The 18,648-nt window shown below is 41.8% G+C and overlaps 1 protein-coding gene across 5 annotated transcripts in view; it reads left to right on the top strand.

The window, feature by feature from the left end:
- The window catches only part of NFYC (nuclear transcription factor Y subunit gamma), a 60,608-nt gene extending 43,646 nt beyond the window's left edge, over window positions 1–16,962 (top strand). For all 5 annotated transcript variants that reach the window (XM_065576897.1, XM_005298412.5, XM_065576899.1 and 2 more), the window contains 5 exons: window positions 5,562–5,735; window positions 7,950–8,108; window positions 12,103–12,210; window positions 14,638–14,697; window positions 16,036–16,962. In XM_065576897.1, coding sequence (XP_065432969.1) covers window positions 5,562–5,735; window positions 7,950–8,108; window positions 12,103–12,210; window positions 14,638–14,697; window positions 16,036–16,155 — 621 coding nt within the window. In that variant the 3' untranslated portion in view covers window positions 16,156–16,962. The remainder of the gene's footprint in view (window positions 1–5,561; window positions 5,736–7,949; window positions 8,109–12,102; window positions 12,211–14,637; window positions 14,698–16,035) is intronic.
- The last annotated feature ends 1,686 nt before the right edge of the window (window positions 16,963–18,648 follow it).

The following is an 18,648-nucleotide window of genomic DNA, read 5'->3' as shown; positions in this document are numbered from 1 at the left end:
TTTTTGTAAACGTTTCTCCTTAAAAGTTTGTAATTGGCTTTACTTTAGAGGGGCCAAATGACTGCCTGTATAGAAATTATTACAAAGAAATGTCCATGGGGAGGCAGCACAACCTAGTGGGTAAAGCACTTGCTCTGCTGCTAGCCTGCTAGATGATCTTAACAAGCCATTTACCTCAGTTTCCCAACTGTAAAATGGGGTAATGATATTTCCTGGTAATTTTTTTTTTTTTTTTTTAATCTTTGAGATTTACTGATGAAACCCCCATATAAGAGCGGGGTGTTATTAAAAAGATTGAAGCTTTTTTTTTCATTTTTGCATTTCCTCATTTTGTCACTTTCAAGTGTCCAGTTGTCGCTTGAGCAGGTAATGGGATGAAAACAAAACTTGTGCACCTACTGGTAACTGATTTAAAAGTGAAAACGGGTATGAGACTGATCTACGTAATTGCTGGTTGACAAGGCTGCTAATAGAGGTTACAAATAACAAAAGTTGCTAACATTAAGAATGCTTAAACATCTAGAAACCTGTTGAGCTAACACTTCCAGGCTGTTGGAGAAGAAGGAAACATGTTGCTTCTCGTAGAAGTACCACATTCTGCATTTTTCTGGGCAGTTGTTGCTACTGTAAACATCCTTGACTGGAAGCTGTAAGGTGCTAGAAGGGAGCTTTCAGTCGGATGTTTACAGCGGCAGGCTGCCACAGTCATCCTGAGCACCAGGCCTGCTTTGAAACGTAACAGGTTTGTATTTAAGAAGCACTGGTTTCTCTTTTGCTGCTTCAGAAATCCAACGTTCTGCTAGACCAGTTTATCACCTTTTGTCTAAAAGGCTTATTTTCCTCCACAGTTGTACCAAGCTTTAGCTATATGTAGCTGTTCATCTAGGTCCAGCGGTCAGACTACTGAACCTCCCTTCTCTACAAACTGCCTGGTAGACTAAACAGCTAGATTAACACCCAGTGCCATAAAGCTTTCTAAGTAATTCTTAGATTTACAGATGATGCTTCATTCAGTACCTTGTTCAGTAGCTCCTGGAATCATTGCTTGACTTTCTTTTAAATTGTGTGGAGTTTGTCACTCCTTTCTTTCTGGATAATTAGGTCCAATGTTTTGTAGGTGCTGGAGCAAATGATTTACTTATCTGGAACTGCAACTTCTGAAGGTTTGAGATTGCCTAAAGCTTTGTGGCAAGTCCATGATAACCCTTATAATTCTCTGCTCCAACTTATTCTCACACTTCCCCGAAGTGCTATAAAACAGCCTGCTTTCTTTGACGTAGATCCCAGCAGATGTATCACTAGGAGATTTTCCGTCATCCATTGATTCCAAGGAGGCTTACCTTCACATGCCAATGCGAGTACTATACAGAAAATTCCTTCACTTTGGATACAAAGAGCAGCACATTCAACACAGAGCCTTAACCTTTGGGCTTGCATATTTACCCTTTTCTTGATGACCTCCTGTCAGCTGGGCCCAACCACGTTCCCTGTCATTTCTTGGAAAAGCATGGTTTTCTTGTGAACAGAACAGAAAAAGGTCTGCTGCCAACTTCATCCCATTATATATACTAGTATTTGAGAGTGGTAGCAGAACATCACTTATTAGAAAGTATTCACTCAGGAAAGACCTAGAAGATTATCTGCTATAGGAAAAAATTCAGCAACCTCCCATGATTTCTGTACATATTTGATGGGACCATGTTCTGTATATATTTGTTCACATGGTGAATGTCCCATAGGAGAACGTTGCACAGGTTCCTTCAGTCCCTTCCCACAGAGCTGCCTGCTCATCCTTATACAATATAGCAAAGTAATGATTCCTCTGAAGCAAATTTGTTTGCTACTGTGGTATGTAAAGAACAGGTTTTCAAAGATGCACCCTCAACAAGAGCCATCTAGCAAAGAAAAATCTGTGCATGCCAGTTTGGAGGATGGGGGGCCTGCTTCTCAGGAAACTTGGCAAAATCAGGAAAATTGGTTCAGCATAAACATGTTGAAACTAAAAGCAGTGAGTAACAGCCTGAGATAACAAAAGCCAATCAAGATTCCTAAGAGTTCATGTTCAATTCCCCTACTCTGTGATTCTACACAGTGGTGCCTTTATGGCCCTATCCAGATAGCATAGTGAAAACACCCAAAATATGTACACAGCATTGTTCACTCATTTGACCTTTCACTTCACCGTGAAAAAGAAGCCTCTGTAGACGTCATATTTGTAATCTGCCTAAGTCCAAAATATGAAGTCACTTCAATAGTACATTATCTCACCAAATGCCAATAACATCGTTACTGTATAATCCATGGTAATTCTTCTTTGCGATCAGCTTTCCCATCCGGGTTGCACAGCATAAATAACTGAAACTACATCAATATTTGTTTTGAAATAGGTGGCAATTTCTCAAAGCCTAACACCTGTATATTCCCTGCCTCTGTGAACACTGCTGGATGACTAGCAATACATGTTCAGGGGCGGGAGAGCTTTGGTGGATGATATCATTGACAAAGTAGGGAAGGAATTTTCAGTGGAGAAAAAAACACATCAAGTTCAACAACTTTGAAGAGTAGCTGCCTGTAGGCTGAAGGGCTTGCATTGATTTATTTATTGCTAAGGCTAAAACTGGTAGTTTATCTCTGCCACAGCTAAGACTATCTGACAAGTTATTGTTCATGACATCAGAGAGTTGGGGGAGAAACTGTCACTGTTGTGTTGCTGTGGTACCTGAAGTTACGGATTTAAAAGAAAAAGTATGACTACATTTGTGGTAGTGTGTAGAGTACAAACACTGCATGCCCAGCTGGCTTGGATAGATTTAGCAGTGTAGACAGCGAGGCAAGGTTTAGGCGAGTAGAGTGCCCTACACACCTGAATCCCCAGGGTATATATGCCCAGGGTGTATATTGTTAGCAGTGTAGCGTCCTGATGCTGGAGACTTTCCCTGACACAGTGACGGGCTCTGGCAGTGGGGAAAGGCTTCAGCAGCTCCCCATTGCCAGAGCCTGTCTCCACTATGCCACCCCACTAGAGCCTTTCGCTGCAGCATGTAGCCATGTGCGTAGTGCCTGTACTCTACAATGCTGCCTTAAGTGTGGACATAGCTAAAGAGACAGCCTGGTTTAAGCAAGACATAACCTGGTTTAAACAAGTTCAGATTTAAATCAGTTTCTGCCTGGAGCACTATAAAACATTAACCTAGAATGCAGGCTTTATTGAGGTGCAAAGTTGATTTAAATGTTGTTCAAGAGCTCAGTTAGGAATTTGAGTGTTGCAGTCCTTGGAATAGGAGATCTAAGTAGCTTGCTGTAAAGAAACTGCTACAGCTGTCCTCCCCCGTGCATGGATTTTTCATGACTGGATCAGGACAGACTTGATTTCAACAACAAAATGGAATATGTTCTAACTTTAGAGCAAAGATCTGTGGAAGCAGAGAAAGAACTGACAGGAAGGGGATGCAATGCATGACAGTTTTCTCTGCTTCCACAGATCCTCACACTGCTCACAAAGAGCTTGAGGAAGCCAAGTTAAAATACTCCAGTGAATCCACTCATGAAAGAGGAACTGTAAAACTAAATCAGTGGGGTGTTTTGTCTGCATTACCATTGGGTGACGCTGACATTACTGTTCACACCAAGATTCAAACTCAGCAGATCTTTCCTTCCTAGCTACAACAGGCTGTGTAATGTTTTAGTTTTGGTTGGGAAAAGAGTGTGTGTATTTAAGGAAAGGGCTTGATAATACAGTACACTTGCATTTTATAGAGTTCAATCAAATATATATATATATATATATATTATTTAGTGCAGGATTGACAATTCTGTCTTTATCTCATGTCTCTCACCAGCAGAAGTTGGTCCAATAAAAGATACTACCTCACACACACACCCTTGTCTCTCTGATTCTGTCTCTATCCACAGTAAGGGTACTAGAGTCAGTAATATTGCATGCTTCCTCCATGTCATTCTTTGCCAATCTGTATCTCAGCTTTGACCTGAAGGAAATCTACTTCAGTGATGGAAGAAGACAGTTTATTTTCCGTGGTCTGTTCAACCTTTCCTCCTGCTTGAAACTGACCAAAAAAAGGTGCCACTTAGTGTGAGTTGTAGCCCTGTGATGTTTATTAGGAACTGGGCTCATTTTACATAGGTCTCTAAGAATCCATCCAATAGTAACAACTTTCAGTCATTATCACTGTGACCAGGCAATTTAGAGATGAAAGACTCTGTATGCCATTATTAAGCCCTCAGCCGTTCAGACTACATACACTTTGATCTTGTTTCACTTGGGTGTTTTTGTTTTGTTTTAATTGGCATCTCAAGTAGGTGTAATTGATACTGATCTGTGGGCAGCCCTTATTTAATATCAGGGAGTCCAACAGGCTTTAGTAATGTGGAATCTGCCATGCTGTAGCATGTGTAAACATCCTACACTCTCAGCTGTGGACTCAAGGTAGCTGGGAGAGGGTTGTTTACTCCTTCTGCCATGGACTGAACATCTGGGGAACCACATTTAATTCTAAGTGTAGGAGCAATCTTTATTTCCGAAGAGCTAAAATGTGTGGGGTTTTTTTTTTAAAGGGTTAGCTCATTTCTGGCTTGTATAATATCCAGTATTCCTACTTCTGTTCCTGAAATCCATTGTTTCTATATTCCCAAGGCCATGTTTAGATAAACTAGAACTGGGAAAAGGTACAGCATTTCCTTTACTTGAAACAAAAAGGCCAGAGCAGGATCTTCAGTTCTTTGACAAAAGCTGAGATATCTCAATTGTCAGCAGAAGCAGACCGTGCAAAACCACATCACTTGTCCTACCGTTCTAAGGCTATGTCTACACTGCGCAGCTTACAGGGGCACAGCTGTGCTGCTACGCCGTGCCCCTGTAAGGTTCGCATAGTCGCCACTCTTTGTCGGCAAGAGAGAGCTCTCAACACCCCCAATGAGAGTGTCCACACTGGCGCTTTTCGTCGGTAAAACTTTTGTCGGTCAGAGGGGTGGTTTTTTTCACGCCCCTGACTGACAAAAATTTTACAGATGAAAATGCAGTGTGGACATAGCTTAATTCTGGAATGGTTTGGTTATAAAATCAGATTGTCTTTTTAAAACTCCCAGTGGTGTCACAGCAAGAGGTAGATTGAGGTTTGTGTTCAGCACGTAGGGTAAGGAGCAGGCTTCAGTGGCATGCGATGCTTTTGTATGTCTCTTCGTGGGGCACTTCCAGTTAGCACTGTGCTAAGATAACAGGCCTTGCTGGAATTTACTGCCAAGCACTGTAATTGCAAGGGTTTTAATTATGATAATTGTTTGCTCATTTGCTTTTCATAATGAAATGGGTGATCACGTTGTACCTTAGAAATTTGAAATGCTTTGATTTGTGTAGCTCAGTAAAAGTCTGTGGAAACCCATTATTTTCAATCTGATTTGTCCTTACAGGGCAGTTTGAATTTACTTTCCTTTGGCTTAAACGGTTTAGAACCTAGCATTAAAGAATCCATTGTACTGAGCATTGTTTAGGGAAGTGGATTTCAGCCAAGATGCATAGTCTTTTTTTTCCCCCTCCTGTATTCTAGGAAGAGGTGCGCCAGGCTGTGACTCCCGCTGAGCCTGTCCAGTACTATTTCACGCTTGCTCAACAGCCTGCCGCAGTACAGGTCCAGGGGCAACAACAAGGCCAACAGACCACCACATCCACTACCACCATCCAGCCAGGACAGATCATCATTGCCCAGCCTCAGCAAGGACAGGTCAGTGAACAGGCCCAGCCCGAGGGCTTACAGAGCCAGCCAAGGCCTCGCTGGACCCTGGGGATGAAAAGCCACATCTGGAGGTTACCCGTAGTAACTAGTGTTACCTTAGCACTTAGGAGCCCTAGTCAAAGACCAGGACCCCGCTGTGCTAGGTGCTGTACAAACACAGAACAGAAAGGTGGTCCCTGCTCCAAAGAGCCTACAAGTAAAGTATAAGACAAGGTGGATATAGATGGGGATGCAAATAAAAAGCAAGACAATATGGTCAGCATGACAGGCTGTGGTCTCAGCACACCAGCAGTGTGATTGTTGCCAAGTTTTTTGTAGGCCTCACAGAACAGGAGAGTTTTGAAGGAGGATAATGAGGTAGCTTTGCACAGGGTGCTCCTCCCAAGTATTGGGCAGAACAGGAGAAAGCACATAAATGCTTGTTTGAAAACTTAACAAGTGGGCAATTGCTGTATTGACCTTACCATGAACACTCTGAAGGAGGGAAAAACTTAATGTCTTTCTGGTGATTTGCTAGAAAGGTTTTTTCTGCACTAAGTAAATTGGTTTTACAACCTATATAACAGTTTAAATTAATTTCAGTGTCATTATGTAACTGTTTTGAAAGAGACCAAGAGGACTATTGACAGAAGGTTTCCATTTCATTTGAAATAGTGGCATTTTTTTCCATAGTGTATGGAGATGGAGAGGGACTTATTTGGTCATTTAATCATCCACTTGTCAGTGCAGGATTTTATCCTAACGGCTAATGACTGTACATTGCCTGGTGTACCTGCTGTGTGGACTTATAAGCACTTGACATTAGATCTTTATACATGGGCTTTATTTGTATGAGGCTATGCCTCTGAGGTCTTAAAATAAGCCACTTAGTTTATTTGATTAGCTGAACAGTCTTGGGTGTTGTATAATTTAGGGTGGAGGATTGTGTTTACCTTGTCTATCCAGTCGCCGCTCAACCAAAGCTCCCAATAAATCTTGTAGCATCCTCCTCTCCCTTATCCAAAATGTTTGAGGAAATTAAATTTTTGATGTGTCTGAAAGACTTTGGGGAAAACAGCATTGATGCTACACACTAGGATGTTAGTAACCTCTTCTGATGTCATAACTCCATATTGTGTAGCACCTTGACATCTCCCCTGCTCTCTGTAAAATGCTCAGAGGAACAAGGAACTACATGGATTGCAACTAAAGTACTTTGTGCTGAAATACTGAATTGCATAGGCCTACCTACTAGGGAAGTGATGTCCCTGTATTTTCAAAAGCAAATGTACGACTTGTTGATTCATGGGACTAAATTGGACCGTTATTCTGAAGTGAGCGATGGCAGCTGCATGACAGAAGTGAAGCTGTAATGCATTTTTGTGCTTATATGGATGCTGTTAACTACATAAATCTTACAGTTTGTACGAGCTTTTTTCTTATCCTTGTTTCTCTCCCATTGAGGCTGGAAAATGTTATTTTAAAAGTCCCATCAGTATAGTATATACGGCATAGTACGGGCATTTTAAGAGCTAGCATGGGGCCTGCCTCAGGAACCTTACTTTTCCAGACAGTTTTGTTCTTGCGTTTGCAAACATTTAATATTGCTGTGTTTCTGGTGGTATATAGGTGCCATCGTGGCTCTTTTTTGTTCACTTCTTTGGAAGGGCCCCTTTCGTAGAGGAAGGATTGTCCAGTGGCTAGGGCATTAACCTAGATCTCATGAGACCTCTTTTCAAATCCCTGTTCTGTTGCAGACTTCCTGCATGACCTTGAGCAAGTCACTTAGCCTCTCTGTGCTTCAGTTCCCCATCTGTAAAATGGGGAGAATATTATTTCTCTTCCTCATGGGGGCTGAGGATAAAGCATTGAGGTGCTCAGATGCTATGGTAGTAGGGCCAGTTAAGTATGTAAGATAGATAGATCTCTGCTGGCAAAAATGCACATAACCTTATTTGCAGAAGTTCATCTTGTTTAAAACTGAACAATACAGATTTTGTTGAAAACTAAAATTAACTCTCTCTATTTCTTGGTGGCAGTAGACTTAGAATCAGGAGAATATGCTTTTTCCAGGTTGTCACAATGCTGAAGTAGGTCGAGTTTGAAATATCAACAAGCTGAAAGCAGGTCTGTAAAGAGCCTCTGGTTACTGGCTGTAAATCTCTGAGATTCCACTTCCTTTCAGACAAGTCAATCAGTGCTCCTTTTTGTGTTGGAATTCAGACCACCCCAGTGACGATGCAGGTTGGTGAGGGTCAACAGGTACAGATCGTCCAAGCACAGCCACAAGGACAAACGCAGCAGGCTCAGAGTGGAACTGGGCAGACCATGCAAGTCATGCAGCAGATAATCACCAACACAGGAGAAATCCAGCAAATTCCGGTAAGACTCCACCAGGGGGAATGTGTAACACTCTCATGGTCTTGTATCAAACTCTGTTACATCAGCTCTTTCACATACATACACACATACATTTATTTATTTATTTACTTGCTTACTTACCGACCTACCACTGCCTGAATTTTGACTTGGGAGAAAAAATAATTAGGTATGCTTAGGAAACTGTTAATATAACACTTCTTGCCTAAACCTTAGGTCTTTTACTACCTATACTTCAGCAAAACGTGTCATTTCAATTCTGTTTGAGTCTGATTTTGCAACCTTAAACAAGTCACTTAGTATCTCTGTGTCTGTTTGCCATCTGTGAAATAGGTATAATAATATTTCCTTATTTTATAAAGCATTTTTATGAAACACTTTGAGATTGCTGGAGGAAAGGCTCTACAGAAGAAGAAAATATTTATTTTAATTATTATTAGGCTTCCCCATCACAATGCATACTTCCATATAGCTATCCATCAAGTGCCTGATACTCCCAGAGATCTCAGCCTTTACCAATAGAGAGTTCAGCCCTTCTCCATGGCAATGAGAGTAATGCTTAGCAAGTAGTGGTAGTGCATTTTGAGGCAGCATGGAATCCACATCTATCTCTATTTGTACAATTGGTTGATCAGAGGCAGAACCCCACAGGAGACTGTAACAGCCTTTTCCCTGTACCGTCAACTGGGACTCCTTGTGAGCTATAAGAAGTCATCCCTTACATCATCATGAATGATAGAATCCATAAGAGCCGTGATCAACTCCTGATTGTCCAGCGCCTACCTGCCAGAGGACAAATTCCGATTTTTTCAGTTGCTGGAAAACAACCTAAAATCAAACCCAGTGACAGTGGGGTGTACTTGTGGCTACATATGGGTATGCACATACAAGATACTGCTTGCCAGGCTTCACTTTTGGTCCTAAGCTACAGCTGAGGCCTGCATACTCCCTATCCAGGCATCACAAGAACAGAAGAGTCACAGTCCTCCCTCAAGAACTGTAAGAGCTCATGTGGTGGCTAGACCCAATGAGCATACAGAAAGGGGGTTCCATTCTCTCTCCTCTCCAGTTAAGGACCTGACTTCCACATGGGATTTCAACATTGTCCTCCTAAAACTGATGGAACCTCCCTCTCTGAGCCACTGTCAGAGTGCTCAGTACACCACCTGACCATCGGGACGGTCTTTCTGGTGGCCATCAGCTCATCAGAGAGTCAGCGAGTTCCACGCTCTCATGGCCAGATTGCCTAACCTCTTTCCATAGGTCATGATACTGTTGAGACCGTACCCCAAGTTCATTCCTGAGGTGGTCTGAGACTTCCTCCTGAACCAGTTGATCACTTTGCCAGTCTTCTTCCTGAAGCTGCACTTGACACCGGGAGAAAAGAAGTTACATATTTTGGATGTGTCCAGAGCTTTGCTCTATTACCTTAATGGAACCAAACCTTTCTGGCTGCATCCCTGCCACTTTGTGGGCATTTCTGGCCCATCTAAAGGCCAAGCCATCTCGTCTCAAAGAATCTCCAAGAGGATCACACAGAGCAGTTCCACTAGCTATCAGATGGCTGGCAAGCCTCTTCCGCCAAACATCAAGACACAGTCCCCCAGGGCCCAGGCAGCATCTTCTGTTTGCTTCAGGAATGTTCCAGACTCAGGTCTGCAAGGTAGAGCAACTCACTGACTTTTGTTAAATGTTATGCCCTTGACATGGCAGCCAGGTCAGATGCTGATTTTGGAAGAGCAGTACTGCAGTTGCTGTTTGACTAGCACTGCCAAAATCCCACTGCTGCCTTCCAGGGAGGATACTGTTTGCTAATCCCCTACAGTGGGATCCACATTGACACATACTCAAAGGAGGGAGAGTGGTTACTCTACAGTAAGTGTGGTTGTGGACCCCATGCCCTGCCATCCATCCTTGCATTTGAGTCCACAGAAATGTGCACGTTGACCTGTGAGGAACCTGAGGGATTGTCACGGTTCTACCCTCACAGAGGAGCATAAGGAAAGATAGGGTGCATCATGGCCCTGACAAACATTGCTATTCCAAAAAACTCTGCCTTGTGCACGTGAGGCTCCTGAACACCTTCTAGGGGATCCACACTGACTTGAAGCACCGGTTACTGTACAGAGAGACCCATTCTATATTTCAGATAGATAATCTATCAGGCCACAGTGTAGGAATACAAAGTGCAGCAACAAATGCACTCTCTTCAGATGGTTTTTAATAGGACATTAGTCTATGTTGCCGTCAGCACTGTTATTCTATCCTCTTCCACTTTCGCTATGCTGCTTTTCTGGAGCCCTCTCCTATCCTGTTGGTGGCATCATCAGTATCTCCCTTTAATGGCTCCTCATGTTCAGGGCTCCACTGAAAGTCTCTTCTGGTCTCTCACTGCATATGCACAAAAACTTACATTTCTGATGTAAGGTGTCATAAAACTGGTCGGGCCCACTGTAATTAAAAGCTTGATATCAGAATGTTCCTTATAACCCCATTGGTTTGCACCTGCTTATAACTTCTGAAAATGTTGTTCTGGCTATAATTTTCCATCGTTGATCTCAGCTCATTTTTTTTTTTTTCTTAAACTTTGAGAAAAGGTGGGAGATGTACGTTTTAAGTAAATGTTAATGTTTTGCTCATATCTCAAAAATAGCTGAATTTTACTATTTGAAATTTTCACATTAGCTAGATGTCCATGAGCTCTAGACCCTTTTTGTTCTCTGCAGAACCAAAAATAAGTGGGTTTTTTTTCATAAGTATTTCAAATCTATTTCACCCATTAAATTAATATTGCGGTTAAAAATCGAAGTGGGAAGCCTTCAATAGAAAGAACCTTCTCTGCAGGCAAATTTTAATGAAACAGATTGTGTATTGAAATGTTTATGTTCGTATGGAGTTTAGAACTGCGGCAGAGGCTGTTGTTTCAAGAGCAAGATCGGGGCTTCTGGACACAACTGGTGAAGTCAGCAGAGCTTGTGAAAACTGCAAGCCCAATAATTTCTGTTCCAAGAGCTTCCCAGCGTCACTGGCGAAGCAAAGGAGTTTTTATGCTCTTTACTTGTAATGGCTCTTGATTTCCCCCCCCCCCTCACTCCCTTGTTTAAAAGTAAATTAAAATGCAAGCTGCATATAACGATTTAACCTTAAGATTCTGAATTAAATGTTCAAAAGTAGGTTAATGGAAAAAGTTGCAGTTCTGGTAGTAACATTAATTCAGCCGTGTTCCATGTTTTGCTTCGTTTGTGTTGCTTTTCCAATGTTTGTTAATATAGTTAAAAATGCAGAATGTGTAAGAGAGCAGAACTAATGTTACTATGGTAACTTTTTTTCTGACTTGCCAACATTTAAACTTTTCACCTTGTGTTATATTAAACTGAAGGTTTTGTATTTTAATATAAAGCACAAAACATTGGCATGATAATATTACAGCCTTTGTCATGTCAGGACTGAAGTACACTGGCAGAATTGTGTTGGAAGCCTTTGCAGTATTCCTGGTTCTAGCCAGTGCTGCTGTTCCCTCATTTTTAAGAAGGTGAAAAGTTACCAAACATCTAAAGGAAAATGATGGGAAGAACATAATAGGAATGTCATTATTTGCAGCTTGCTCACTGGTAAAGTAGTTTTCTTATGTGTACGAATGACTTGTATGACAGAAGAACTAACCTGATCACTCTTTGTATTTGCAAAGGAAATATAAGGGCTCTCTAACACTTGATCAAAACCTTCAGCGTGCTACTTTCTAATTACTTTCCCTTTGTAGAAAGAGAGATGCTAAGGTGGCTCTTTCAAGTTTTAGTTAAGAATTTGCAGTGGTAAAGTGTTCTTTGTATTTTCTTTGACAGAATCCATGTAACTATTAATTTCAACACTGCATCTGTTCAGTCCTCCAAGTATCATGTGTTACTTTGGTTTCTGTTGGGGAAACAAGAAGGCAAGTTTATGTGTTTCATACTACACAGTCCACTGTTTTATTTTTCTTTCCCTACCTTGTTTCTAGGTTCAACTGAATGCTGGCCAGCTGCAGTATATCCGCTTAGCTCAGCCGGTATCAGGCACCCAGGTAGTCCAGGGACAGATCCAGACGCTTGCAGCCAACGCACAGCAGGTATGTACTGTAATACCAAAAACTTGTCATTAACTATTAAACTATTCTTCCCATGTGTTGAGATTCCAATTTCCAGCATTCCTGATTTTTATGCCTTACTGCATTCATAAAAAATAAATAAAAATAAAACAAAACAGCACAGTGGAAGTCTGGAGTAACCATCTCGTTCATGTAAATGTGGGTAGTGATGTAAATGTTCACAGCACTTGTACAAGGCCTATGGTGAGGCCCAGGCGCTGCCCATTTAATGCCACAAGATACAAACAGTTCAGGCCTTGTGGAAAGATCACTAGTATAAGGAGGATTCATGAAAGGAGAGGGCTGGCAAGCTGTGTGGGCATAGGGTAAAAGACAAGGTACAAAGCAGAGAGTGAAAGACACGAGTGTGATCTCTTTGTGTCCTTTGGAGCAATCTTAATGTTAGAAGCACGTCTCTTGCATTGAAGGTCTATTGACATCAGTGCTTCAGGCTCTTAGCAGAAAGACTCTTCATCCCTGAGGGTGGGTGAGTGTGCGCTCCTAAGCAGATATGGGAGAAGTGGCAGATCATTCAGGAATGGCTCTTAAATTTTTCAAAATGTAAGCACCTGGATTTTTTCCCAGTGCACTACAAATGATCAAGTGCCTCTTGCTAGGACTGCATATGGCTGTCATAAGACATGATGTTTTATCTTCTCACCCTCGCCCAGTCACCTGTAGTCAAAAGAAATAAAACGAATCATGTTAGTAATCTGAAAAATTAAGATAGCTGCCCTGCTTCATTACCCTCTAGCTACAATTAGCTTCCTAATGATCCCATTTTCCGATCCCACATCCTTCCTTTCTTCTACCTATCCCTGTGTTGTTTTCTTAAAAACTCTCTGAAGCAAGACATATTGCCTTTACCTGCATTGCAAAATACCATGCACTTCTGGGTGCCACATAAACCAATCCGTTTTAATGCTGTGTAGAAGAAGAGAAATATGTCGAATATATCTCCACTAGGAGTGTGAGCTGAAGGAGCAAAAGGGCACCAAACAGCTCCCCTCAATTTCTCATCTCTCCCTTTCGTCTTTAAGGGCAGAACCTACCTGACACACACGTGTGTGCTTCTTTGTAGCAGTGTCAGAGTTAGGATTCAAGTTTCAATCGTAAAAGATTTAGACTTTGTCTACACGAGCACTTTTGTCGGAATAACGTATGTCGCTCGGGTGTGGAAAAAACCCCTTGAGCGACATGAGTTACACTGACAGAAAGAGCCAGTGTGGACAGTGTGAGACACTCTCCCGCCAACATAGCCACTGCCCCTCATTGGGGGTGGTTTTAAGTATGTTGACAGAGAGTTCAGTGTAAGGTCTCTAGTGTAGACATAGCCTTAGTTTGGAGATACGCTCAAAGAAATCTCTTTAAATATCAAAAACTCACAAAGGGAATCAACTTGAAGTCGACCAACTTAACATGAGTACGTGACAGAGTTCTCAACTGTCTAGCCAGATTAGGGGTCAGTAGATGTGTTTTTCATTCTGTTGCCTCCAATACGTTCAGGCATGTCCATGTTAAATGGATAGTTGACCTGGTGCATTGGACAGAAGTCTCCAGTGTCATACCAGAAATCTCTGTTTTTGTTATGTAAGATACCTCTTGGAACTCCTGAAAACGTTCACCACTTTTTAAATGAGGAGCTTTTACAATTCAGCCATTGACTTGGTTATCAGCCTGCACTGGTTGTGGGATAGAGCTTAATGCTTCTCACGCTTCATCTGTTATGCTCTTCTCTTCCTTCAATTCCTTTTGACTAGGAGGACAGGGCAGTAACTCTCCTCAGAGCTAGAACTGCTCCAGAGATGGGGCAATAAGGTTTTCAATGAGAGCAGCACAGCTCAGATCAACACAACTGCTAAGATGCTTCATATTCTTGTCAGACAACTGTCACTAAACCTAATTTTATCCACCCTCAAAAACTGAAAGAACTGCTCATCTTCCTGTCTGTAATCTGAGTGTCCATGTACTGCTTATGAAAGTAATGGGAGGTTGCTTTGCATTGCTTTTAAATTATTGAATCCAACAGTGTCCTTTGTTCTCAACTAGCATTCATTGCCATGCTACTTTGTGTGTGGTTTCATATATGTTTTGTTTAAAATTGACATTTCTGTGAGCTTGTACTGGAGACTAATTTAGCGCAGAGGTAAGTACCGAGAGATGGGACTCGTGGGTTCTGTTCCCAGCTCTGCCACCGACTCACTGATATGACTCCAGGCAAGGACCTTAATCTGTCTTGCTTTACCACACAGGGATGTTATGAAGCTTAATTTCAAACAAAAAAAACCTGTAAAGTGCATGCTGATTCACCAGTGAAAGGTGCTGTGGGAGGGTAAAATATTGTTAATTTCTTGTTGACCCAGCAGGTATGTTACCTCACTGATCACCCATGTCATTTCTGTATTGTAGATTACACAAACAGAAGTCCAGCAAGGACAGCAGCAGTTCAGCCAGTTCACAGATGGACAGGTACCTATCTCAGAACTCAGGACGATTGACCGATCAGTAAGGAGCCAGTGTCCATGAAGTCAGAGCTAAGAAAGCTCTTGGTCTTTAGGACTAGGTGTCTAACAAGAAGTGGGATAGTGAGATTAGAAAGTCACTACCACTCCCAAAATGGACCTAGCAACCAGGATTCATGAGAACTGTGACAAACTTGTAGTTCATGTGAAGTCCTTTTATTATCTTGCTATATTTACTCCAAATTAACCCTACTCTTTGAGAATATGGCAGATCAGCTATTTAACTTTTGCCCTATCAGTCTCATCCCAGGTGCTACTAGAAATAAGATGTTGTGTCTTATTAAGATAGCATCCTAGGAAATGTTTAAGCCAATAAACAAGGATAGACACTTGGTGTGTAACCTCTCAGTGTGTCTCTGGAAAGCTTTTTGAAGTAGAACAACTTGAGGGCGGTGTATTCTCAATTTGTCTGTGTGAAGGAAGTGTTTAATGATAGTTTAGCACACTCTTTGTATTCATTTGTCGTAATGCTGCACATGAAGTAGATGGAATAATTTCTTTAAGTTCTTTGAATGGACACATCAGACTGGATCCAGTGAGGGATTGATTTGCCATAAATAAACTCTGTAATACAATTTGTTGAAGATAGGGCTAATCTGAAATGCAGCTTGATCAAACTTCAGAGTGTAGACTAACAGAACATAGAAATCACGACTAAATTGGTATTGAGCAAACTGGGAGTAACTATATCTTGAATTGCCTATTTATACAAACCAGGTTGCAGGAAAGGCTCAATAAATCAAACAGAGACATAAGCTGGGGAACTGGGTTGGAGGACACGGTCTCTCTCTGTTCAGACAAGTTGTGAAAATAGTATCCAGTGTGAGAACAAAAGTTAGTTCTGTCTGCTTGGAATATGTAATAGGATTTCAAGTCTAAGTGGTTGAGCAATAATTGAATACAGAGTGCCAAATGAAGGGGATTAGAAGTAACCTGACAAACCGACTCTGGTACCTATAAAAGGTTAAATCATCAGTAGGAGCTTTTTCAGTCCTAATCTGTTCCGGGATCAAGCTCTCATAACATTATACATATAAAACAAAGTCTGTCAGGTTCCAACTGGGCATCAGAAGTTCATAAAATTACTTCATTATACGGTCACATTTTGGTATTTAAGGCCTAGAGTAATTCATGCTCCAACTTTTTGAGCATATTTTACTTGTTGTGTGTTGATTTATACCATTGGTCAAATCTGAGGGCTACACAGGCTGCATGCTATTAATAGTTGAACGTCTTGCTGACACTCGATTACCTTTTTTTCCCATCCCCTTTCAACCTCTTTCAGCAACTCTATCAGATTCAGCAGGTGACCATGCCTGCAGGTCAGGACATCACCCAGCCCATGTTTATTCAGTCCACCAATCAGACTTCTGATGGACAAGCGCCTCAGGTGGCAGGGGACTGAATTAGCCCACCGTAGTGAGTATTCTGTCAGCATGGAAATTGACACACACCAGCTTGACTTCTGCCATTCCGACCGGCTCTGATGAAGACGTCTCCCTCTGTGTATCTGTACTTGATATGAAGCCTATAGTAGGCTCTGATCTCTGGTGCACTAGACACCGCCTCTGGTGGGTATGAGCAAATATCCAACAGAAACTGACAAAGATGCAATATTTTTATTTTTTTCAGAAATCAATATGTCAACATACTTAGCTGCTTGTTCATCTCTATAAAACTGAAAATAATTAAACAAAATGAAATCGATAGCAGCTTATTAAATGATGTAGAACATTTTTCTTTGGTCAGATTTGTAAAAAGGCCCTGCATCTTGTTTCCCATAACAGCTTTATTCCCAGGTTTCTGTTTGTATTCTACTCTGAATAGAGCTAGACTAAGGTTTCTCAACTTGGTAGTTCAGTAGGGGTATGTGTGAGTGTGTGTGTGTGTGTGTGTGTGTGTGTGCGCGCGCGCGTGTGTGCACTTGAGTGTATTGGGAGATTTTCCTCCCCGCGCCCCCCCACCCTGTTTTTGGTAAGCCTAGGCATTGGATATTTGCAGCTTCTGGAGGAATAAAACATTCCTTGTGTTACAATGAACATATTTTCTAAGGACAGTAGAGGCTCTAACTTGTCCCAGTCTATTCCAGAAACACTAAAGGAAATCTGGGGGGTGAGGGCGGGGGGGGAGTTGTTAACCATTGCGCTAGTCTCAGTCAATGCATGTATTATAAGCTGCATGAAATGCAATAAATTTCTTTTTAGATAATCTACATTTCTTTTACTCAGTGTCTGAGCATATGTATGAGTACCAAAAGTAACCAGCACAAACCCAACCAGGTGATAGCCTCCTACTAAAGTTCTTAAGGGCTGGTCCTGTAAAAATGTTACAAAATGCCATGAGAAATGAAACTGCAGGAAAAGGGATTCAGTGGGTGGGGAGGGCTAGATGGGATCTTGCTTCCTGGAGGTGTGGTTCAAATGCGAGACATAACTGATAATGACTCTTCTTCTGTATCATGCCTTTCACATCAAAAGATGGCCACACACTCCATAAATTAGAGTACAAACTATACACCGTGATCATATCATCCACCACTGAAATGCAGTTGGGTAGAACACAGCTATTTAACTGTGCATAGCAACACTGCATGACAGTTCAGTACAAGAGGTTAAGAATGCCCTTTGTCCAGTAGAAGCTACGGGGCGGGTGGGACTTAGGGAGACAGATGTAATTGTCGGTGTTTGAATTCGGCTAGAAGCTCCATTTTTATTAAATACAACCTTATGCTCAAATGCGGTCAGGACTTCTGTTTATATCTTGTCCAAAAGATGGACGCAATTTTGATTATCCTAACCAGGTCCCTTGTTAGATGTTGGCACAGCTAACAGCATGGTACAGCTGGCAGACTCTGCTCAGAAGAGGCCTCAGGTTGGTGTGAGGTGCCTGAGCAGAGCTGTGTGAAGGAATCTCTCCCTTGCACTGTCTGGCTGTAGCTAATTGTTAAATTTCTTATTTTTAAAAGCATCAGATTCACCCAGTTTTTAAAATAAGAGAACTGTGGCTAAAACTGTGCTCAGCAGGTAATCTGAACAGTTTAGGTGATGGAACACTTGGATTGTAATGGACTGTGGCCAATTATAATTCAATAACATCAGTGAGACCATCTGTTTCTTCCTCACAATCTCAAACTCAGCTGTGCAGCGAGCAGAGTTAGCATGTAGAACTTTAAGAGTAGACATCTGCCTTCAGGCATAGCCCTGAACGTATGGGAATTTCAGAGATAACCGCCTCCAAAGAAAGAAAATTCCAGTTGTTTCAATGCTTGACTTCTACAAATTAATAGGCCTGAAGACCGATCTGATCTGACCTAGAGAGTCAGAGGAGGTTTGGTGCATGTCCAAACATTCTGGGCCTTACAAACCAGGACTTTCCTCTGATTAAGTTTAAATGTGTAGATAATTAAACATTTCGGGGCTGAAGCCTTCCTTAAAATTGGTGCTTTTTATTGTAACCTGTCACAGCTTTCTCAGCTGAAGCATGACTTGGATCCGTGTTCTTGATTGAAGAATCCAGGATCAACTTTAGCTGTCTTAAAAATTTGCCTTTGTTAGAAGAATCACCTGAAAATAGGTGGGAGCAAATAATTCCACACATACACTGTTTTGAGCTGAACAAATGCTTCATGTCCAAAGATGGCCACTAGAGGGCACCACACAACTGTGCACATTTTGCATGGGTCTGTGTCCTGCTTAAGGAGATGTGGAAGTATTGGAAGTTAACCTGGTACGTGTGTGTGTGGATGTACTGTGCTCTATATAATTCCATAGATGAACTTCATTCAGCAAGTATGTGGATGGCAGTTCTGCCCGTACTCAACATACGACACATCAGAGGGTTCCTCCTCCATTCTCACTCCCTCACGGGCCAGGTGTGTTCTTCAGGCAATAATCTTTGC

Source organism: Chrysemys picta, chromosome 23 (assembly GCF_011386835.1).
Source record: "Chrysemys picta bellii isolate R12L10 chromosome 23, ASM1138683v2, whole genome shotgun sequence".
In the NCBI taxonomy this organism is placed as follows: domain Eukaryota; kingdom Metazoa; phylum Chordata; order Testudines; family Emydidae; genus Chrysemys; species Chrysemys picta.
Note: the sequence above shows the minus strand (reverse complement) of the source record. Positions and strands in the feature narration are given on the sequence as shown.